The 23,079-nt window shown below is 49.5% G+C and overlaps 1 protein-coding gene across 3 annotated transcripts in view; it reads left to right on the top strand.

The window, feature by feature from the left end:
• Positions 1-23,079, top strand: part of Rrp12 (ribosomal RNA processing 12 homolog) — a 33,185-nt gene that overhangs the window by 9,120 nt on the left and 986 nt on the right. For 2 of the 3 annotated variants that reach the window (XM_010620408.3, XM_010620406.3), the window contains 25 exons: positions 2,221-2,319; positions 2,829-2,920; positions 5,045-5,156; positions 5,361-5,458; positions 6,942-7,056; positions 7,295-7,437; positions 7,584-7,705; positions 9,396-9,460; positions 9,551-9,713; positions 10,093-10,271; positions 10,473-10,540; positions 10,915-11,008; positions 11,932-12,090; positions 12,197-12,277; positions 12,479-12,584; positions 12,752-12,859; positions 13,239-13,396; positions 14,224-14,315; positions 14,458-14,613; positions 14,714-14,889; positions 15,077-15,202; positions 17,260-17,309; positions 20,128-20,194; positions 21,563-21,630; positions 21,943-22,025. In XM_010620408.3, the coding sequence (XP_010618710.1) occupies positions 2,221-2,319; positions 2,829-2,920; positions 5,045-5,156; positions 5,361-5,458; positions 6,942-7,056; positions 7,295-7,437; positions 7,584-7,705; positions 9,396-9,460; positions 9,551-9,713; positions 10,093-10,271; positions 10,473-10,540; positions 10,915-11,008; positions 11,932-12,090; positions 12,197-12,277; positions 12,479-12,584; positions 12,752-12,859; positions 13,239-13,396; positions 14,224-14,315; positions 14,458-14,613; positions 14,714-14,889; positions 15,077-15,202; positions 17,260-17,309; positions 20,128-20,194; positions 21,563-21,630; positions 21,943-22,025 (2,780 nt within the window). The remainder of the gene's footprint in view (positions 1-2,220; positions 2,320-2,828; positions 2,921-5,044; positions 5,157-5,360; positions 5,459-6,941; positions 7,057-7,294; positions 7,438-7,583; positions 7,706-9,395; positions 9,461-9,550; positions 9,714-10,092; positions 10,272-10,472; positions 10,541-10,914; positions 11,009-11,931; positions 12,091-12,196; positions 12,278-12,478; positions 12,585-12,751; positions 12,860-13,238; positions 13,397-14,223; positions 14,316-14,457; positions 14,614-14,713; positions 14,890-15,076; positions 15,203-17,259; positions 17,310-20,127; positions 20,195-21,562; positions 21,631-21,942; positions 22,026-23,079) is intronic. The other variant, XM_010620407.3, reaches the window with a different exon arrangement.

Below are 23,079 nucleotides of genomic sequence, written 5' to 3'. Positions count from 1 at the left end.
AGCGATCAGTCATAGTGAGGATTGCTGGTATGGCTGCTAAAAGTGTCACTTTCCCTTTCAAGCTCCACTCCAGCCAGAGTCACAGTTGTTTCTACTTTATACCATTTGTTTGTTTGTTTGCTGTCTTGCTTACTAACATACTAGTATAGCAGCTTTGAAGATGCATGGGTTATCCCTGGGAGCTGGCAGTATAGATCAGTATAGAGTGCTTGCCTAAAATGTGTGAGGCCTTGGGTTTAATTCCTTGCAACACATACACACCACACATATACACTCCACATACTCACACACACACACACACACACACACACACACACACACACACACAGAAGAAGAGGAAGAAGAGGAAGAAGAGGAAGAAGATACCGTTCTAGCAGTTTTTTGGTTTTTTGGAGAGGGTACTGGAAATTGAACTCAGTACCTCATGTTTGCCAGACAGGCACTCCTTAGCACAGTTTTGTTAATTCCCCTCCAACCCACTCCTCCCCCACCCCGGGGATTGAACTCAGGGCCTTGCTCTTGCCAGGCAGGCATGGCGCCACTGAGCTACATCCCCTGGACTAATCTTTTCTTCTTATTATTATTATTTTTTGCTTTGAGACAGGGTCTCATTATGTAGTTCAGCCTAGCCTTGAACTTACTGTGTACCCCAGGCTAGCTTTGAACTCACAGTGATCCTTCTGCCTTAGCCTCAAGAATGCTGGGATTACAGCATGCACTACCACACCCAGCTATCAATCTTTATATATTTTGTTTGTCTTGTTATGTCATTTAGGCTGACCTTAAACTCACTGTGTAGCCAAGTTGGTTGTGAACTCATGACAACTCTCTTCCCTCAGTCTCCGAAGTGCTGTGATAAGCATGTGCTGCCATGCCTGGCTTGTATATTGTTTTGTGTATAGTGTCTCTTGTAGTGTTTGTTGATATACATGAAAAAAAAATTTTTTTTTATCAGGGATTGAACTCAGGACCTTGTGCTTGCAAAGCAGGCAATAGAACCACTGAGCTAAATCCCCAGCCCAAAAAACAATTTTTTTTTGAGACAAGGTCTCACTGTGTAGCCTAGGCTGGCCTTGAAGTCACAGCATCCTCCTGCTTGGCTAAAAATTTTTATTATTAAATTATATGACTAATATTTAGAGGGAAAACCCATTCAGAAGTATATAAAGTGAAAACTGTCTCTTTTCTCCCTTAACTGTCTACATACATAGTATAGACAGCTTTTTTGTCTTGTCTATTTTTATTTGCTTTTCACTTTGTTTTGTGTGTGTGTGTGTGTGTGTGTGTGTGTGTGTGTGTGTGTGTGAGAGAGAGAGAGAGAGACACTAGGGATTTAATCCATTGAGTGCCAAGCTACATCCTCAGCCCTTTTTTCATTTTATTTTGAGATAAGGTCCCACTAATTTTCCCAGGCAGTCCTGCCTCTGCCTACTGAGTAAGTGGGATCACATCTGTGTGCCACCACAGCTGGCTTATAATCTGCTTTTTTGTTTTGTTTTGTTTTTGGTACTGGGGACTGAACTCAGGACCTTGTGCTTGTGCGGCAGGCGGCAGCACCACTGAGCTGAATCCCTGGCCCCTAATGTGTTTTGTTTTGGGCGGAGATGGTGATGGTGGTACTGGGGATTGATCAGGACCTTGCATTGGCCAGGCAGGCACAGTGCCACTGAGCTACCTTCCTGGCCCCTGGTTTTTTATTTGTTTTTGAGTCAGAGTCTCTGTGTAGTTCAGGCTGGCTTCAAACTTGAAATGATCCTCCTGCCTCAGCCTCCTGCATTCTGGGAATACAGGCATATGCCACCATGCTTAGCTCTATAATCTGCTTTTTTAGTCATGATGTTACATGGTTCTTCATCATCATTATTGAAAGGTTTTGTTGTTCTTGTTTGGTGTTGAAGATTGATCTTTGAACCTTATACATGCTAGGCATACGCTATACTACTGAGCTACTTCCAGCCTCTAGTGCTTGCCATATCTTATTGTATAGTTGTTTTTTTTTTTTTTTTTTTTGGTACTGGGGATCGAACTCAGGACCTTGTGCTTGCGAGGTGGGCACAGTGCCACTGAGATAAATCCCTGGCCCAGCTGCTCATTGTCTTGGCCTTAGGTGCATGTTCAAGGTTTGGAGGCCCTGTGACTCCCTTAGCCAACTCTGTGTGAAGGGGTCCAGGCTGGCTGTGGGCTCTGTGGTTCCCCTCTAAGCCAATGTATCTCTTCTAGCTGGTGACAGCCTGTGCCATGCAGGCCTTCCACAGCCTCTTCCATGCCAAGCCCATCCCAAGCACCCTGTCTGCAGAGCTCAACGCCCAGATCATCACGGTGAGGCTCGGTGTGGGAGAAGGGGCACTGCCGGGCGGGTTCCTTGGGGGCACCAGTCCTGTTGCTTATATGAGAGTGAGGTGCAGTGGGCCGGGCAGTGCCAGGGAGGGGGCCAGCAGACAGGCGTGCAGACAGGAGCCTAGAAGCTAGGGCCTTGGCTCTTTCTTGACCTAGCTTATCTCATAAATGATTTCAGCAGGATCTTGGTGAACAGGGCTCTCAGCCATAACCATAAGTCCCCAAAACTGCCAAGTTTGTGTGTGCGCGTGTGTTGTGTGCCTAGCACATTGCTTCTGAGAAGGATGAGTGAGCTGCCATTTTCCTGCTCCTGAAGGCTGGGCTGTCACAATATCAGAGTAACTGGGCTTCGTGGATTGGCAGAAGCCAAGGATCTGTGTATTCCTGCCTGTCAGCAGGACACTGGTGCTTTGAGGCTAGGAAAATGTCCTCATTGGGGCTGCTGCTGACTGCCTGCTTAGTCACCTCCTTCTCCCCTGCCTAACCTCCAGGCCCTGTATGACTACCTTCCCAGTGAGAATGACTTGCAGCCCCTGCTGGCCTGGCTGAAGGTCATGGAGAAAGCACACATCAACCTGGTCCGGTAGGAATGAGGGGAAGGGGTCCAGGACCTCCCTCCAGGCTGCCTGCTGTGTGGTGCTGATGGGAGATGTGAACTAGCAGCTGGAGAGGCTGTCAGCTTCCTGGGAGGGGTGGTACTTGTGTGTTGAGCAGGCTGCAGCTCTGCTCTTGTGCTTGAGAAGCAGGGCAGCTGAGCACACTGTGCTCCATGTTGGGACCGAGTTTGATCTTGATTTTTGTCACTCCCTGATTGTGATATCCTTGCTCTCAGTTTCTTTATCTGAGGGTTTCATTCCCTTTCTCCATTAGCACCCTCACCCCCACCAGAGCTAATGGTTTTCTCTTCTGGATTTCATGGTTCTTTGAACCTAGTTTCTGCTTTCTGTTTCCACATTCATTTAAGGTTGGGGCCTGGCCACTTAATAGTAATTCCACTTTTCTGGAAGAAGATTGGAAAGAAGCATCAGTATTCAGTGATCCCTTTGGAGACATTTTTCCTGGAGGGAGGATCCCTCAGTCTGGTGGCTCCACTGGGCTGGTCTGTCTCCTTTAGCTGAAGGGTCCCACAGCCTGCTCTCAGGTGGTGCCGAACATTTTGTAGCCTTGTTTTGCCTCACTGATCATAGGTGTCCTACTAGGGAAGGACTTAGCCTTCTTTATAAACCAGAAGCTGTAGCTCTGCATGCAGTTTAACTAGTCACACCACTACTGAGGGGCTGGGACAGGTGTCCAGCCCAGGTTTGCTAGGCCAGTTTCTTTGTCCTATTCCAGACTGCCTTTCACCTACATGGTCCCGCAGTGGCAAAATCACCAAGATTGTTAGTAATGCTCAGGATTTATCCTGCAGGAGCATGCCCACAGTTGTGCCCTGGTATTATGTCCCAGGATGTTTGTAGCAGTAGATAGTGGAAGAAACTAGAAAAACCTAAATATCCCGTGGGGTGTAGGGAGAGGTTAAATGCAAAGTGCAATACTGTGCAGCCATTAGAAATAATGAAGTTGACACCGGTTGTGGTGGCGCACACCTGTAATCCCAGCACTCAGGAGGCTGAGGCAGGAGGATTGCTGTGAGTTCAAGACCAGACTGGGCTACATAGTGAGTTCCAGGTCAGTCTCAGCTACATAGAGAGACCCTGTCTCAAAAAAACAAAACAAAAAAATCACTTGGGTAAATAGCAAGAGACTGGGAAAAGTAGAGTAGTATATATGCTTCTATGGAAAGAACTCTTAAGGTATTTTGAACCAGATTGCCAGGCTGAGAATCTGGGCTTCACCTGCCTTGCTGTGTGGGCTTTGGCAAGTTACTTAACTTCTCTGTCTCGACTTTCTTGTGTATGAAATGGAAATGAAAATAGGACTTCTCTCTGTTTTTGCAAGGTTGAAATGAGTAGAATGCATGTTATATTAGTGGTATGTAGGGTTATACAAATGTTGAGCAATTATTATTTTGTGTGTTTATATATTTGTAAAAGCTTTGGGAGAGTATGTAAGAACTTTACTTTTGATTTTCTCCTGGTAGGTGTATCTAAAGGTCAGGCTAATGGGAGGTATTAAGGCAGGCATGACCTTCATTCTGTACTTTGAAGACCTGTTTGAATTTTTGTTTCTTCTTTTTTGAAGAGTGTCTCCCTATGTAGTTCAAGCTGATCTTGATTCACTATGTAGCACAGGCTGCACCTTGAACTTGATCCTCCTATTTTAGCTTCCAAAGGGCCAGGATTATAGGCATGTGCTCCCACGCCAGCCTGTGCCACCACGTCCAGCCTGTTTTAATTTTTTTACCATATGGATTTATTACTTTAAAAATAGTACTTTTAAGCCAGGTGTGGTGGCGTACGCCTATAATCCCGACACTCAGGAGGCTGAGGTAGGAGGATCACTATGAATTTGAGACCAGCCTGGGTTGAATGAGTTGAATGAGTTCCAGGTCATTCTCAACTACATAGTGAGTCCCTGTCTCAAAAAAAAAAAAAATACCAACAAAAAAAGTAATTTTATTAAATGTCATACCACCCCACCACCCAGGTCCTGTAGAGCCCTGCAGGGTGTTGGTTGTATTTGAACTGGACTGATGAGGATTTAGCCTTGGTGGCTGGGGTCTCTGAGTCACAGAGCCTGGCCCCGCAGAAACATTTTGTCTTGACAGGTTGCGGCAAGACCTGGGCCTGGGTCACCTTGGTCGCTTTTTTGGAACTGCGATGCCTTGTCTCCTCTCCCCTCATTCACAGGTGGTGACAGCCGCCACCCAGAGCTTGAAGGTACCACAACTTCCCCAGCCCCTGCCCTTACTGAAGAAGCAGGGAGCAGCAGGGCTGTGCTTGCTGCCCAGTTCGCCCCTGAACCCCACCTTGGTCTCCCTTGGGAGATGGCTTCTTAGAAGCTTCAGCAGGCAGTCGCCTGGGAGGGATGAGTGGTTCCTGGCTGCTGCCTTGATCCTGGGAGCCTGTGGCTCCTTTTTGTAGGAGATCCTGAAGGAGTGTGTGGCTCCGCGCATGGCTGATATTGGCTTGGTGACCTCTTCAGCTTCAGGTCCTGCCCAGTGTATCGCCAAGATGTTCAGGTGAGAACATGGAGTCACCTGAAGAAGGCATGAGGGTTAGGTACCTTGTAGGAAGTTCTGTATAGTGACCAGTGCTTCATCTGACATTTGCTGTGGACAACACATCACCTAGCACCAGCTAGTCTGGGGGGTGTTGGCCTGCATACCGAGCCGCTGCCAGAGCAGCTCCTACCAACTGGAGCACTGCCACATTTCAGATACCCTTCCAGTGGGGGGGGGTGCCATAGTGTGGGCTGTAAGTACGGATCCTGGGTTCTTGTCCTGGAGATCCTCGACCCTAGACCTGGTCCTTAAACTCCCCAAACCTCAGGATCCTTATCAATTGAAGGGAATGGCAGGGCGTATATGGATTGCTTTCTACCAGTACTCAGTACATGGTTTTGTGTTCAGTAAATAGAAGCTGCTAGTGATCCTTAGGGTGCTGGGACAGCAGTGTTAACCCCATTTTATAGACAGAAAGCTGAGGTCACCTGTCCAGTGACAGGGTGACCACCAGTTAGAATCCACTCTTACTTGAGGTGCTGCCCTCCACACCTGTGAGAGGAGCCATTCACGCACATGGCCCACACCCTTGAGTAATCCCAAGAAAGCGGCTAGAGTCCTGGTGTCTCCCCTGGGTCTCTGCTCAGTGTCATGATGTAGAACACTGGGGACTATTCCTCATGTGGACAGAGAGGCCTGTACATCTGGGATGAAGTTTCAGGAAATCTCAAGGAATAAACTTCCCCACCAGCCACACCTATTGTCCATAGTGATGCCTTCAGTGGCCCTTACTGCTTCAAATCTCCAGAGGGCTGGACAGGGAGGGCAGTGGGAGATGGAGCCAGCCAAGGTGTATAGGAGCCAGGAGTGCTAGAGTTATTCCCTTCTGCCCATGCTCCTGTTCCTGCCCATCATCCTCCCATAGGCCTGTGACAGAGTGTGGACTGGGGAGACTCAGTGTGGTTATTTAAAGCTCTGGACCTCCGTTTCCCCATCTAAAGATGGGAAAGATTACCACCTCACAGGTTTTAATTCTTTCAGTTTTTTTGCTATACAAAAGAGGCTTTATTAGGATTTATGCTCCAGCATGAGGGGAAATAATGCCCTGACTGCCCCCAATAGGTTTTTCTTTAAATACTAGGAGTATATAAATTGAACTCAGCAGAGAGAGTCAAAGGGCCACTTTCTTTTTTTTTGGGGGGGGGTTTTGAGACAGGGTCTCACTATGTAGTTCAGACTGACCTGGAACTCACTATGTAGCCCAGGCTGTTCTGGAACTCACAGTGATCCTCCTGCCTCAGCCTCCCGAGTGCTGGGATTACAGGTGTGTACCACCACGCCCAACCACAGGGCCACTTTCTAAGTTTTACTTCTTTTTTCTTTTCTTGGGGCACCTCCTTAAGGGCCAGCTCCAAGTCTGTAGCTCATGATGCCAGCCATGGACATTCCCTGGCTGAGGCACTGAGTGGTGTGACTGGCTAACTGTGCCTCTCCCTGGCAGGGCAGTGGAAGAGGGCCTGACGTACAAATTCCATGCGGCCTGGAGCTCTGTGCTGCAGCTGCTGTGTGTCTTCTTTGAGGTGTGTGGGAGACAGGCCCACCCCGTGATGAAGAAGGTGAGCTGGGAGCTCCTGGGACCAGAGCAGAAGGTGGTGCTTGGGGCTGTGGGCTCCCACCACTCCCATGACGGGTGCCCAGTGCTACATTCCCAGAAAGGTGACTGGGCCACCATGGGAGGAATGGGAAAAGGTACTGGAGATTTACCAGGGGCCTCAGGCAATCACTGTACCCCTGGGCTACACCCTCAGCCTTGCAGCCATGTCTCCTCTGTGACCTCTTATGCCTTTGCTCCAGTGCCTCCAGTCTCTGTGTGACCTGCGCCTCTCTCCTCACTTCCCCCACACGGCAGCCCTAGACCAGGCCGTGGGGGCTGCAGTGACCAGTATGGGACCTGAGGTTGTGTTACAGGCTGTGCCTTTGGAAATTAATGGCTCTGAGTAAGTGTCTGTGGTTGTCCAGGCCCCCGGAGTACCAGGCAGCTCTAGTCCCCAGTTCTCCCTGGAAAGGGTGTCTTTCAGAGTCTGTACAGCAGGCCTTCAGGCTGTCACCCTTCCTCACTGGGTCCTTTCCTTTCTTCTCCCAGGGAGACTCTGGATTTCCCACGGAGTTGGCTGCTACCTGTCATCCGAGACCATGTCCAGGAGACACGACTTAGTTTTTTCACCACCTACTTCTTACCCCTGGCTACCACCTTGAAGAGCAGAGGTGTGGAGCCCTCTCCTGTGTGCAGCCAGAGGCCCTCATTTCTCTGTGCCTCAGCAGAGAGTTAGAGGGGCCTGAGTCTTGGCACACCCTGATTTCAGGACATTGAGCAGCATCCCTTGGCCCCAGGCATGACCAGGCCTCCCTCTAGGGACAGCCCTGACTGTGTATGTGTGTGTCCAGGGGAGCAGTCTGTGGCCCTCTCATCCCTCCCATGGAGCTTCTACCCCTTGGGTCTTCTTGTTCCTCAGTGGACAGTAAGAAACAGTTCTGCTCCTTCTTCCTCATAAAAGCCCTTGAGACAGACTTAAAAATCTTTGGATGTATTTGTTTATATGTATGCAGTTGCACTTCCATACCCATGGTTCTGCATCTGCAGATTCAAGCAACCACAGACCAGAAATACTTGGGAAAATATTGTGTCCTAACTGATCATGCAGAAACTTTTTTTGAGATGGGGTCTTGTTATGTAGTTCAGGCTGTAGCCTAGGCTGATCTTGGAGCTTACAGGCTGTTCCACCACACCCAGCTTTTGTTTTTAAGATAGTCTCACTATAGCCTCACCAGTCCAGGCTGGCTTCGAACTTGCTGTGTAGCCCAGTCTGGCCTCAAATTTGCTATTCTCCTGCCTCAGCCTTCTGAGTGTTGGGATTATAGGAGTGCACCATCATACCTGGCTCAAACATTTCTTCCGTACCATTATTCCTTAAACCATATAATGTAACACTTAGAGATACTTTGTGTGCTGGTAGGGACTAAACCAGGGGCCTTAAGTATGCCACGCTCTGTGCCACTAAGCTATACCCCAGCACTAGCAATGATCTTACTGTGCACTCTGTGTGAGTGATAATCTATGTAGTCATCTGTCTTAAGGAAATAGATGAATACATATATATCTGTATTCACAAAGGTGTTCCTAGAAGCATGGTTTCTTCTAGCAAGAGTCTGACACCACCTCCATATCCTTCATCAGGTTCTAATTAAGTTAGCTGTTGGAAAATACCACTTTGGGATTCGGTATGGTCATTATAAATAAAGTGAGAGAGCGGTAGTTAAGAACAGATAATATAGTTGATTGTGAGTTGACTAAATTCCAACTCAGCCAAAGCATATTATGCTAGGCACATTTTCTAACATGCTGGGGTCTGCACCTCATATGTAAAATGGGCATAATTACACCATGAAGATGAAATGAAATAACTGCATAAAGTATTTATTACACATACTCTAATGTAGAGTTCGCCAGTAACTATTGCAAACATTTATTATCAAGTAAATAAGGTTCCAGAATAATATATATAGCAGTCTTCTTTATGTCTTAAAAAGTGTGTTTTTAAAGAAGTTGAAGTCACAAGGAATTTAAGCCATGCCTGGGTGAGTGAGAATATGGAGAGCTATCTGCCTTCTTTTTTTCCTGAAGTCTGTTTCAGGTTTTTTTTTGGCGGGGGGTTACCGGGAATTGAACTTGGGACCTTGCGCTTGTGAGGTAGGTGGCAGCACCACTGAGGTAAATCCCGAGCCCCCAGCTAAGTTTGTTTCAGTTTTTGAGTCACAAGTATTACGATTTAATCCACATGGAATGGAAATCACCCATGTTCCTCTCCTCACGATTAGGCTTTTGGCTTTGGTGAAATGAGGCTAGTTGGCCAGGCGGGTACCCAGAGTCACCCTGTGTTTTTGTTGCATATTTCAGCCATGGAGCTGGCCCAGGCAGGCAGCACCGTGGAGTCCAAGATCTATGATACACTGCAGTGGCAGGTATGGGTCAGCTCCAGGAAGAGGTGGGTGAGGAGGGGAGAATCATGGGCTGCTCCTGTCACTCTCCTGTTTTGTCTCCTTCCTCCCTAGATCTGGACCCTCTTGCCTGGGTTCTGCACCAGGCCCACAGACGTGGCTGCCTCCTTCAAAGGTCTGGCACGGACACTGGGCACGGCCATCAGTGAGCGCCCAGACCTGAGAGTCACTGTGTGCCAGGCCCTGCGCACCCTTATCACCAAGGGCTGTGAGGCAGGTACGTGGCACTGCTGAGAAGGTGACAGTCCCTGGCCATGTCCCCTGGCCACATGAGGCTTAACTACCTGCCAGAGCTGTAGAAACCAGTCTCTGCCATCCAAGGATTGATCTGGAGGCAAGGATCTCCCATCTCCCCACCACTCCCAGTATGCTGATGGCTGCAGTGGGTTTGTGCAGTCAGTGTCAGTGGCCCCCATATTGGAGCATGGGATTGCCCAGGCCATCATGGCATCTTTTTGTCTGTCCTGGCCTCTGCCTCTCCTGCCAGAAAAACTCTGTATTCTTCAGTTTGAAGTCCTGCCACAGCATTCATTAAAAGGATATCTCTGGCTGCAGAACCAGTGGCCATTGAGGCAGAGGCATCTCTGTCCCATCAGTGCAAACTTTGGTCCTCCTGCCAGAGGCTGACCGAGCTGAAGTGAGCCGCTTTGCCAAGAACTTTCTGCCAATCCTTTTCAACTTATACGGGCAGCCTGTTGCAACGGGGGATATGCCAGCCCCTCGCCGAGCCGTGCTGGAGACCATCAAAACTTACCTCACCATAACTGAGACTCAGGTGAGTTGGGAGGGGGAAATACTGTCAGGTTGGCAGCCTGGGTGGGCCTGTTAGAAAGGCAGTAGCCCTATCTGCTGAGTTCATGTGGGTCTGCCACACATTCATGGCTTGGGCTGAGCTGGAGGGTCCTAAACAGTGGGGAGACAGCTCTATTTCCTGCTGGTTATGGCTGCTCTGTTTTTCTCTCCTCGGGGTTATCAGTTGGTGAATGGTTTCCTGGAAAAAGCCAGTGAGAAGGTGCTTGACCCTGCCAGTTCAGATTTCACCAGGTAACATGTTAAGGGCTTCCCCGCTTAAGCTGGGAGATTGTCTATCAGAAACCCTATCAGCTGTGAGCTTTTTAACCTTGCACAAGTTACTAAGCCACCTTGTGCATGTGGGTTCTGGTCTCTAAAATGGGCATGATAATAGTCTGCAAAAAGGCTTTTTTGCAGAATGAAGGAGGTGGTGTGGGCAGAGCACCATGAACAGTGCCTGTTGCATTGAGTGCTTGATTAGGTGGTACCTAGAGTTCTTCACAAGTTCCTTTGTGGTCCTTGTCCTTACCGGACTTCTCCCACTTTCTCTAGCCATTAGACACGAGCACTGATAGCCTCTGCCCTTCTCCAGCCCTCCTAAGCCCTCTGTCTCCTGCCCTATCCAGATTGTCTGTTCTGGACCTGGTTGTGGCCTTGGCTCCCCATGCAGGTGAAGCCGCCATCGACAAACTATACTCCACCATCCAGCCCTACCTAGAGGTGAGCCTCGCAGAACTTCACCTGGGGGTGAGGGAATGAGGCTTCAGGAAGGTGGGGCCCGTCTTTTAGTCTTCATTCTTTGCTGCTCATTCAGATCAAGTCCCATTGCTTTCTCCTGTAGTGGCTTCCCCTGTATCCTGTCCTGCCCATCTGTCATGTACATGCCAAGGTGACTGAAATGCACAGCCATGCTCTGCTGAGGTGTCTTTTGTAGAGTAGAGGCTAAGCTCTTTTGCTTGTATGCTCACTAAGCACATCCTAGCCTGGTCTGACCTTTGTCCCTCCTAAGCCACCCTTTGCCCTTGTTCACCCTCACTGAGGCCTCATTAGGCTGTTCAGGGGTCCTAAGTTAGAGCATTTACCACCTGTCCTGTGCACTGCTGGATCCTGTCTGAAATGTTAGCCCTGTGGCTCACAATCACAGAGATCTCAGATCAACAGTGGCCTCCCAAAAGCTGTCCCCACTGCCATAGGTTAGTAGCAACTAAGAGGGTAAGACATGTTCTGGGGTGGTACGCGCAGGTAGACACAGATGTCTAGGGCAAGAGAGTGGCTGGGAACTGCTTTGGAACCTCAAGGAGTGAGTCAGGTGGAGGACAGGAGTGCTGTTCCAGCTAGAGAAAACAGCAGGTGTGGAGGCCTTGGTCTGTGCTGCTGGACTGTGTGGTAGGTAGAGGTGGTGAATGGAGTATCTCATAGCATCCCTTGCACCTGGTGCAGCAGTTAGCCTGTCACTATCCGTACTGCACCTGCCCTCTCAGACCTCGTGAGCTCTCTATGAGCACACTAGATGAGCTGGACCAGCTTCTAGTCTCCACCTCTCCAGTGCTGACCCCAGAAGGCGCTCTGGGAATGTCACTGGATAGAGGGTGGATCCTAGGCCCCTTTCTCACCTGTCCCTGTCCTCCGTGTGCCCCTCACAGAGCAAGATCCATGGAGTACAGAAGAAAGCCTATCGTGTGCTGGAGGAGGTGTGTGCCAGCCCCCAGGGCCCTGCAACGCGCTTTGTGGAGAGCCACCTAGATGACCTGAAAAAGACCCTGCTGGACTCGCTCCGGAGCACATCCTCACCCGCCAAGAGAGTGAGGGCTCAGGGCTACCCACTCTTCTGAGGGAGGAAGGGAGACACCAAGAAAAGGCCACTGAGGAGGCTTTGAGGGGTCCTAACTGTTGTCCCTTTGTACACAGCCCCGTTTGAAGTGCCTCATACATGTTGTAAAGAACCTTCCAGCTGAGCATGAGGAGTTCATCGCTGCCCTCGTCCCAGAGGTGAAGCATGTGGGAGATGCGTATGTTTCGGGGAGTTGCTGGAGAATGGCTCTGAAGAGCCTGTCAGAATCTGGGGAGGGCCGTAGGCTTGATTTGGCTCCTGGGTACAAGGGTGCCTTTACCTACCCACCTGTGCTTCGGGCAACCCACCCCAGGGTGGGCATCTCGGGAAGTGACTGCTAATGATGCTCTTTGGGCTAGGTAATCCTGTGCACCAAGGAGGTGTCAGTAGGCGCACGGAAGAACGCTTTTGCCCTGCTGGTGGAGATGGGCCATGCTTTTCTGCGGTTTGGTTCCAACCAGGAAGGTGAGGCTGGGGGATGCAAGCTGTTGTAGGCTGTAGGCTTGTAGGAAGTATTCTTTAAGCTGCTGGTCAAAGACAAAAGGTGGAGACTGCTCCCTCCCTAGCCTTGGCTGTGGTCCCTCATCTTGGGGACCTGTGCTCATGTGATACTTTCTCATCTCCACCCCCAGAGGCCCTGCAGCGCTACCTCATCCTGATCTACCCTGGCCTTGTGGGCCCAGTGACCACAGTCAGTTGCAGCATCCTGGCCCTAACTCACCTCCTGTTTGAGTTTAAAGGTAAAGATTTACTTCTTTGAAGGCCTAGAAACCCCTCAAATTAGGAAAATGGCCTCATGCACCCATGATGTGATCAGGACAGGCTAGCTATGGGAACACGGAACGTACCAAGAAGCAGGAAGAGAGAATTTCACATGGCTTAGCAACTTTATTAACCTTGTAGAATTTTTTGTCTCTGAAGTGAGGGGAGAAATAGTATTCACGCAGGGTTGCTAAAGGATGTAGGCCGCACCATGGAGGGCAATTATATCTGTGTCAGTGCACAGGCTCTAGATGTTGCTTTTATTAACATTTGATCTGGTGGCAGCTCCTGCTTTCACGGGTGGTGGTTTTGGGTCTGGGGGATCCTGGTGCTTCTGACAGTGTCCCTTCATCACAGGACTTATGGGGACCAGCATAGTGGAGCAGCTGCTGGAGAATGTGTGCCTGCTGCTGGCCTCACGCACCCGTGATGTGGTCAAATCCGCACTGGGCTTCATCAAGGTGGCCATAGTGATCATGGATGTGGTACACCTGGCCAAGCACGTGCAGCTTGTGGTGAGGGCGCCTTTTCCCTTGAGGGGGAGTGAGTGGCAAGATGGCCTCTGAGTTGCCAGCGTGTGGACTCTGTGAGCTTAAAGGCCGGCACGTTTCACATTTTTCCTTTAGTTATAGCTTCTTTGTACAGTATAAAGTTAAGGAGCTTCAGAAGGGACTTGTAGAGAAATCCAGCCCAGCAGAGGCAAGGAAAGACCACAGTGCCCAGGCTGCCTTTTACTGCCTCAATGCCCCCTGTCCTCAGGCTAGGCCTCTACAGAGCAAAGAACAGTGGCAGAGATGCCCCTCATTATACAGATGGGAAGATGTGTAGATGATATCTGGGCCTGTACATGGAGTCCAAACAAGGCCAGATGAATGATGCAACATGACAGGAGGGCTGCACGGGGCCAAGAGAGGCCTGGTGTTGATAGAGGCAAAGTGTAGGACCTGTGGGATTAGAAGGACCTAGATGAGACTCCTACTGTGGCTACACAGCCAGTATGTGATCCTGTGCCTTAGTTTCCTCATTGTAAATTGAGTTGTCCTGAGGATTCAGTGAGAGCACATGTAGAGTGCAAGAACTGTTCAAACACAAAAATGGGTATCGTGGAAGTGTGGCTTGAGTTAGTTGTGAAGAGGGATTAAGGGAAAACTGGAGCTGCCTTCATTCCAGAAGTACGATTGAATCAAGACGTGGGCCAGAACAGGGCAGCCAAAACCCTACCCTCTTAGCTAGCCCCATTGTCTTCTGTCCTTTGTCTGGACAGCAGGGAAAGATGGGCAGGGTGGAAGGCACAGTGCCCTCCTCTCCCCCTAACACCCCGGCTCTCTGTTGTGCCTGGCAGTTGGAAGCCATTGGGAAACTGTCAGACGACATGCGGCGGCACTTCCGCATGAAGCTTCGGAACCTGTTCACCAAGTTCATTCGCAAGTTTGGGTCTGTATGCTGAGTGGGGATGGGGAACCGGCACGGAGTTCTCCCAGGAGCTGCAGGGAAGGGCCCTGCACACCTCCTTCCACTGTGGCTTACTGTGGCAAGTGCTTCTCACCTGCCCTTTTTTTTTTTTTGCCACCTTCAGGTTTGAGCTGGTGAAGGGGCTGCTCCCTGAGGAGCACCACAAAGTCCTGGTTAACATCCGGAAAGCTGAGACCAGAGCCAAGAAGCACCGTGCCTTGAGCCAGGCTGCTGCAGAGGAGGAAGAAGAGGAGGAGCCCAACCACGACAAAGGAGACAGGTGAGTTCTGGGGACCTCACCTCTTTGCAGAGCCCATTGAAGCAATGCCTGATGACCTCTGCCTCCTGAGGGTGCTCTGACTTGGGGCATCTGTCCTTAGCATCGAAGAAATTTTGGCTGACTCAGAGGATGAGGAAGACAATGAAGAGGAAGATAGAGGCCATGGAAGAGAGCAGCGGAAGCTGGCACGAGAGAGGAGCCGGGCATGGCTCAAGGAAAGTGGTGGGGATGAGCCCCTCAACTTCCTGGATCCCAAGGTGGCCCAGAGAGTCCTTGGTGAGCAAGAAATGACTAGCCCAGGAGCTCAGAAACCAGACCTGCCTTGGTGCTAGGTTCTTGACAGTGGGTGGGATGGCTTTTATGGCAGGTCAGTGGGCAAGAGCTGAGGGTGTTGGTTCTGAGGAGGATATGAGTAGATCAGGACTGACCTTCCATCTCCTTATGCCAAATTCTCCCACACCAGCCACACAGCCAGGGCCAGGCCGGGGCAAGAAGAAGGACCATGGTTTCAAGGTGAGCGCCGATGGCCGGCTGATCATACGGGAGGAGGAAGATGGTGACAGAGTGGAGGAAGATGATGGCACTAAAGGTGGGACCTCAGTCCATTCTGAGATCTGGGATTTCAGCTGCTTTCTGCCTGGGTTACTTGCTCATATGTCTACTTGTGTATTTGCCCATTGGTGTAGTGACAATTTGTGATGAAGGAGTGCTAAACAGATGCAAGATGCTTGTATCTCTGCACCCGCCTGGCAAGTGCAGGGTCCTGAGTTCGATCCCCAGTACCAGGGGGGAAAAAGATGCTTGCCATTTATGGCAACTCTCAAACCTTCTTGAGTTTTGTGACTTGACAACATTAAAAAATCTTTTTATATTATACATTATATTTGTATTTTTCTGTTTATCTGTTTAGTATACATGCAATTGAAGCAAGACTTAGTGCTTTCCCTCGTTGTTTGATGTACTATTGTCTCTCCTGGGAATTACATTAGTCTCATCCCAGAAATTCCCAGGTCTTCTAAACAATGCCTGCCTGCCTTTCCAGATTTGGACTATATATAACTCAGTGATAGTGTGCTTGCCTTGCATGTACAAAGCCCTGGGTTCCATACCCAGTATCTCCCTTTTCCCCTCAACCCCATGAAAGAAAAAAACCTGCCTTCTGGTTGTTTTGGTCCCCACTGCCAACTCTGGGCCCTTGACTCACCAGCCCTCATCCAGTGTTTCTACAGCACCTGCTTCATCTCACTCTCAGCTGAGTACCCACAGACCTTATTTAACCTCTCTGCCTCTGCCTCCTCACTCCCAAATTCGAATGATAACCAGCACTTTGCTTTCTGGAGTGCTTATGCAAATGAAATGACATTTCCTGCACACTGCGTGTTGTGCTTGGTGTAAATGTGGCCGTAACTGTTTCTCTAGCTAGTTCTTTGCTCACCACTCAGCCCTTTGCATTTCCCGGTCTCCTATTGTCTTGGTATCCAGGTTTCCTGTTGCTGGGGATACCTGTCCCCCTCTGCCTACCTTTCCAAAGCTTTTCTGCTCTTGAGGATCCAGCTCAGGTCCTTGGTGGCCTTTCCAGAATGCCTCAGCCCCTGGGCCTCTTTTCCCATACTGCTCTTAGAGATCATCTGTCTTCAGCGTTTGTTATATGCTCTTTTATTTTATTTTATTTTATTTTAATTAATTAATTTATTTATTTATTTATGTTTTGGCTTTTTGAGACAGGGTCTCACTATGTAGTTGAGACTGACCTGGAACTCACTGTGTAGTCCAGGCTGGTCTCGAACTAACAGAGATCCTCCTGCCTCAGCCTCCCGAGTGCTGGGATTACAGGCATGTGCCACCACGCCTGGCCTCTTTTCTTTTTTTTGTACCGGGGATTGAACTCGGGTCCTTGTGCTTGCAAGGTAGGCCACCAAACCGCTGAGCTAAATCCTCGGCCCCTTCTTTTCGTTTTTAAAAGAAGTTGTTTGTTTAATTTATTTATTCTGTGGTTCTAGGAATCGAACCCAGGCCTTGAGCCTGCTGGGCAGGTGGTCTATCACTGAACTACACCGCAGCCCCATATGTGTTATCTTTATGGTCTTTTGGTCAGTGCTTGACTTCGCCTGAATGTCTTCCCTCCACCTTGTCATTTTACCCTTCTTTATATCCCACACAGTGCCTGGCCTGGCACGTGGAAGTTTTCAAGTAGGAGAGGGAAACATTTCTTCTGACAAAATGGAGGAGGGCTGACTCCCCCGGGCTTTTCTTTTTTCTTTTTAGACAGGGTCTCACTGTGTGGTTCAGGCTGGCCTCAAACTCTTGACAGTCCTCCTTCCTCAGCCTCCAATAGTTCTGAGATTACAGGTGTGCACCACTACATTTGGCTGTTTGACTCTCAAAAAAGCCATATTCACTACAGAAGTGGGGTCACCATTTCCTTGAAGGGCCATTGTCCCTGTGGCCTAGAATTGGAAGGAGAGGGCAGTATACAAGAGTTTCATTTCCTATAGGAGGAGGACACAGGTCTAGGAAAGGCAGTTAGGCTGTACTCTGGGGTTGAAGGTGGTGCCGTTATCCTGATGAGACAGGAGGACGCAGGAAGAACGACTAGGTTTTGTGAACTCTGAGTACCCACAGGCCTGTCTTCCTTTTGATTTCCAGCTGAGGATGAAGAGATGGCTGACCTGATGGAAGATGTGGGCATCAGACATGTGAGTATTGCTACTGTTGGAGGGCTGAGGGCCGCAGACGTCAGCCTGGGCCCCACTTTCCCATTCCCCACAGATGCAGCACCTGCCCCTCTCCTGGAGAGTTCAGCAGGTTTCTGAGTATACGTGTATCAGGGAGTTGGGTGCATGTGTGGGAGGGTCGGGGTGCCTCACTGCTCTGGGAGTGGGGACGGGGCTTGAGTACCTCTGAAACACTCCGTGTGTTCTTCAGTGCTGGCTGGTTGAAGAAATTAAGCCCGTGTCTCCCCCAAGGGCATGCGCTGTGCAGGCTGCAAGGGGAGTGGCTGGCCTGTGTGTTCCAGGGTCAAGGACTCCCACATGGATGGGGATCGCATGGAGAAGCACACAGTGTGCTAGACATTGTGTTTCTTACTTGTCCTCGTCAAAGATAGGAGCTTTATCATCCATTTTGAGAGGGGTGGACATAACATTGAGACACTTCCCTGAAGTCACGGTGCTCATTAGATGGCAGCCAGGGACCAGAACTCTGGTTTTCTAGTCTCCTGAGCCCAGGAATTTCATCCCCTTGCTGCTTTCTCCCTTGACCTGGGCCTGTGGCCTTCCATGATGGCTTTCAGCCAGCAGCTGCGACCTGTTGTGTACAAGCCCATGGGCGTTTCTGGGGCATTCTGAGGGAGTTTGTTCTTCCTGTCCTTCAGACTGCCCAGGCCCCCAGCCTTCATTGGCATCCTCCTTTGTCAGTAGGTGCCTATGTAAGAGGGTGCAGTGACTTGTGGTGAAGAGGCAGGTGTGGGCTTACATCGTGGCTACAGCATACATAACCTTTTGGAGCCTCAGTTTATGGCTTGCGAGAGGTTGTAAGTAGACCATCTTGTATAATTATTTGGATAGTGTAACGAGATTGGACACGTAAGGTAAAATCAGTATAGAGCGTGACGTGTAAACTTCACTTTCCCCTTGTCCTTGCCAAGTGCTCTGCCCCTCCAGTCTGAGTTCTCCCTCAGCCTGAGGAACCACTTTGTCATTAGTGTAGTAACAGTGCAGAATGTTGTTTGGTTGGACAACTGGGCATGAGAGTCATGGGGTCGGAATGTAGCAAAGGATCTTAGAGGCCCCCAATGCTGGAAATCAAGGATACACTGCTATGGCAGTGTTGCCATTGCTTGCATTTTAGTGAGGCACAGCTCCACTTGCTGGGAGCTCTTCTTCCTGGTCCAAGATCTACCCCACTGTAAGCCCACCATCAGCCACAGTCCGGTCTTGCTTTCCTGGCAATAGCGGTAGTCAGTGAATGAATATGTCCCCTAGCCTAAACTGTTTAAAGTTCTTGGCTCTTAGGGATGCTGACTGAGTAAGTTATGGCTTTCTTTTTTTTGGGGGGTGGTTTACTCAGGATTGAACCCAAGGCCTTCACACTGTGCCACATCCCCAGGTCCCCCCCACTTTTTGGTACCAGAGATCGAACTTAGGACCCTGTACGTGTAAAGCAGGCAGTGGAACCACTGAGCTAAATCCCCGGCCCCCCAGCCCTTTTTTATTTTATTATTTTATTTTAATAGGTTGTCATATTTGCACTTGGAACCCTCTTGCCTCAATGCTGGAATTATAAGCCTGTACCCCCATGTCTGAATGGCTGTTCTTTGTTATCCATGTTCCCCGAAAATCTTTTCTTGATCAGAGTCTTCCTAGTTCCTTCAGCATGTCCATGGCTTTGTGATCCCTTGGCAGTCCACAATTTCTCCTGACTGGGGAGACCTGACTACAGCCCTTAGGGTGGCAGATATTTCCTAGGAGTGCAGGCCTAGGAACCTTGTCTTGAGACACTGAGAGGGCCCACAATGGCTGCAAATCAGTACCTGCACCACCAACCTCAGCAGCTCTCATGTGGAGCTGCTGAGACATCTGCCTGTAGTTGTGGGAGCCTCCGTGGAAGGCTGGGCCTCCAGTTTCTGGTCTCCACAAGGTGCTGCAGCCAGTGGAACTGGTGTCCTTGTTCCCAGACATACCTGTGTGCTCCAACCCATTCCTTCTGCTCAGAGTCATCCCTCAACCTGGCATCCTTGGTCCTGAAGACCACAGCATAGAAACCAGCCCTGTGAGCTGCCTGACTGCTCCTTGCACAACATGCCTCTGCCAGGCTTGATTAGTAGAGCCTAGGCTGAAATCTCCTAGTGGGTGGGGCTGCTGCAGGCCCCTTTCCTTCCTGTGCAGTGTTAATGCAATGCCAGGCATGTGGCAGGTGCTCACCACCTGCTGTGGTATCCAGTCAGCTGGGTCCACATGTTAACTTCTGCAGACTTCTAACTGCTACAACCCTAGCGATGTTGAGGGACCTCAGTGACTGAGTTTGGCAGTGGTCTCTGACCTAACTGACAACCCCAGGAACCATGGGAGTGAATCCTGTCCCCTGTGTCCCCAGGGCCTGGCACTGAGTGCAGGTTCAGTATGCAAGTGACTAATGGGAAGGTTGGAGAGGCATTTGTGTTAAGTGGAGAGTGGGTGAAGCCTGAGAGGCCAGGACCTCATTTTTCCTGTTAGCAAGGCTGGGGCTGGGCTCCATATCAGGGTGCCAAATGGGCATCTGTAGCCCTGGGGTGGAGAAACAGGCCTTGTGGTCAGGATGTGGGCTTAAGCCTCGTTTCCTCACTATCAAGCTGTATGACCTGGGGACAGTTACCTACCTTCTGTGGGTCTTAATTTTCTTATCTGTAAGTAGGGATTAAGGGCAGAGGGCCTTTCATGTTTAGTGCAGGTTATTGCTGTCATTGCATCATTAGTGAGCATGCTTATGTCCCCTTGTTCACTAACTTCCTGTTTATTACCTCCTTTTTCTCTGTAGAGGAAGAAGCGTAAGCAGCAGAAAGAGGCTGAGGAGGAAGAGCTGGAGATGCCCCCTCAGTACCAAGGTAAATCTTCCACTCTGCTCTCTTGGGATGCACCAATCCTTTCACCTGCATCAAGCAAGAGTTGCACGGAGGGGTGGCAGTGTCCTAAGGCTTAATAGCCTGGTTGCATTCAGTTGGCACCAACACCATTTGGCTGATGTGACACCCAAGATCAGGCTGTGGCCGAGGGATTTGGAGGTAAAGGAGAGTCTGAGGGTTAGAATATTTGTACATTGGAGCTCTAGCTCTTCCAGGGAGCCCCTGAGCCACCCTACCCACCCAGACCTGCGAGGCTTGTACCTGCTCCTTCCCTGGGAACTATTTGCCTCTCTTACCCATCTAGCAGCTCCAGCTGTAAGTCAGCCAGGAGCAGCCACCTGGCTTGTGTCGATAGAATCAGGATGATTCCAGGCCAGAGAGTTCCATTCATGTGTGTCTCTTGGCCCCTGTCTGGTGGCTGCTTTGCTTCCTTCCTCCAAGGTGTCCCCCATGGCCCTGTCCCTAAGCCCTTGCACCAGAACATTTGCTGTGCTTCTGGAGGTTCTAAGCGCCTATGGTATCCTAACCCCACTGGAGAACCTGTGGTTCTTCTGACCCAAGCCCTGGGGTCTTAGTCACCTGCTTCGTTCCAAGATGATATGTTGGGCAGAGGTAGCAGTGCTGATCCATGCAGCAGGAGACATGGATGTAGGACAGCTGGCTCAGCTGCTGCTTAGCTGTGTGACCTGAATCTGGTCAAGCTGCCTGTCTGAGCTTCCACTTTCTCATCTGTAAAAAAGGAGTTCATACTGGTCTCTCAGTGAGTCCTCCTGCATCAGCATTGCAGGATTCCATTCATGACTGTTGAATTCCAGGCTGGAGGTGACAGCTTACTTTGGGCAAGGATCCATATCTCTCTGAGCTATAGTTTTCATCTCTGTACAATGGGATAAACAGCTGCCTTTGTATCTCACAGTGCTGTGTGAAGCCCAACTGAGATGAGGGCAGGAAGACCTAATGTGCTCTACTTTACAGATGAGATTAAGATTCTCTAGAAAATAGTAAGTGGCAAAGCTGAGAGTTGAACTTGGGCCTGTCTGAATATAAATAAAACCCTTGTCTTTCTCCTAGAATAAATGGAGCAGGTATAACTTTTGAGACTGTGAGTCATTTTTTGTTGGTAGAGAATGTATTCTCATAGGTCATTGGTAGGCTTCTGAGTCCATCTGTCAAGTCACTGGGCAGTGCCTCACAGGTGGACTTTGCCCTTGCTTGGTAAAGGACAGAACCAAGTTCCTAGCCTTTGTTCATGTGCTCACCAGCAGCCCTCTTGAGGGGAGGTGCTGTCGCCTTCCAGAAAAGAGCTGCCCTGGCTCTGCCTAACATGTGGTCTCTGTCTTCTCACAACAGCTGGAGGCTCCGGTATCCATCGTCCAGTGGCTAAGAGGGTCACACCTGGGGCTGAATACAAGTCTAAGGTAAGAGCTGAGGGTGGGGGCATGAGATTGGCTGGTCCTGGGTAGCTGCGAGGGACTTAGGAGGTACACCTGTCACCATCCTTGAGAGGCACCTTCACGGAGCCAGGCAATGAAATAAAGGAAGAGGAAGGGACTTACCCAGGCCTCATTGGCATCTGAGGTTGGGGACCTTGGTAAATGCCCTCCCAGGACCCCTGGAGCTCTTTGGTATCCAAGTCAGAGAATGTAAGGAAGGAGGGCAGAGGGCCAGAATTTCAGTGGTGGGGGCAGGAGGAATCTCACAGTCCTCATTCTGTTTCTCTGAATGAACAGAAAGCAAAGGGTGACATGAAAAAGAAGGGTCAGCTTGATCCCTATGCCTACATCCCGCTCAACAGAACCAAGCTTAACCGAAGGTATGGTGGTATATAGGGTGGGCTAGGAACTCAGTTGCTCAGATCTCTTGGAGTTTTTTATTTTTATATTTTGTGGTACTGTAATTTGAACCCAGGACCTAGGTCCTTGCATGTGCTAGGTAAGCACTCTGCCACTGAGCTACATCTCCAGCTTCCCTGTTCTTTCCTTTTCTTTTTCTTTGCTCTTTCTTTCTTCCTTTCCCTTTCCCTTTTTCTTTTCTTTTCTGTAGGGTCTCACTGAGTTGTCTCGGCTGGCCCTGAACTCGAGATTCTACTTGTTTCCAGAGTAGCTGGAATTATAGGCTTATGCCAGTGTGCCCAGCTAATTTCATTTATTTATTTATTTTTTTAGTTTGTTATACAGGGTCTCACTGTGTAGTCCAGGCTGGCCTCAAACTCATGGCAGTCCTCCCGCCTCAACTTCCCAAGTGCCAGGATTGCAGGGGTGTGCCACCACACCAAGCCCCAGATGTTTTTTTTTTTAATGTGCACCTACATGTAGTTGGCACCTACCTCAATTTTGTTTGCCATCATCATTATTATTAATTTATTTATGTATTGCAATACTGAGAATTGAACCGAGGCCCTTTACACTCAGCTAGGGTCTTACTAAGTCAGTAAATTGCTCAAGCTGAACTCAAACTTGCAGCCCTCCTGCCTCAATATGTCATACAGAGATATTCTAATAAGTATATTTTTTTTCCTTTTATTTTTGTTTTTTGGGGTTTTTTAAATTTTTGAGACAGGGTCTTGCTGTTGGTTTGGGTTAGCCTTGAACTCACTGTGTAGCCCAGGTTGCCCTCAAACTCACAGCTATCCTCCTGTCTCAGCCTCCCAAGTGCTGGGATTACAGGCGTGGGCCACCACTTCCAGCTAATATATTTTTTTCTACACACTCATCCTTTCTCTTAGCTTTGTGTAATTTGATTTTCTTTTCTTGCTTTTTTTTTCCTGTACCGGGGATTGAGCTCAGTACTTTATGCTTGTGAGACAGGCATGGTACCACTGAGCTAAATCCCTAGTTCTGTAATTTGATTTTCTTTTTTTTTTGGTA

Source organism: Fukomys damarensis, unplaced genomic scaffold (assembly GCF_012274545.1).
Source record: "Fukomys damarensis isolate Sample0158 unplaced genomic scaffold, DMR_v1.0_HiC HiC_scaffold_8, whole genome shotgun sequence".
NCBI lineage: Eukaryota > Metazoa > Chordata > Mammalia > Rodentia > Bathyergidae > Fukomys > Fukomys damarensis.
Note: the sequence above shows the minus strand (reverse complement) of the source record. Positions and strands in the feature narration are given on the sequence as shown.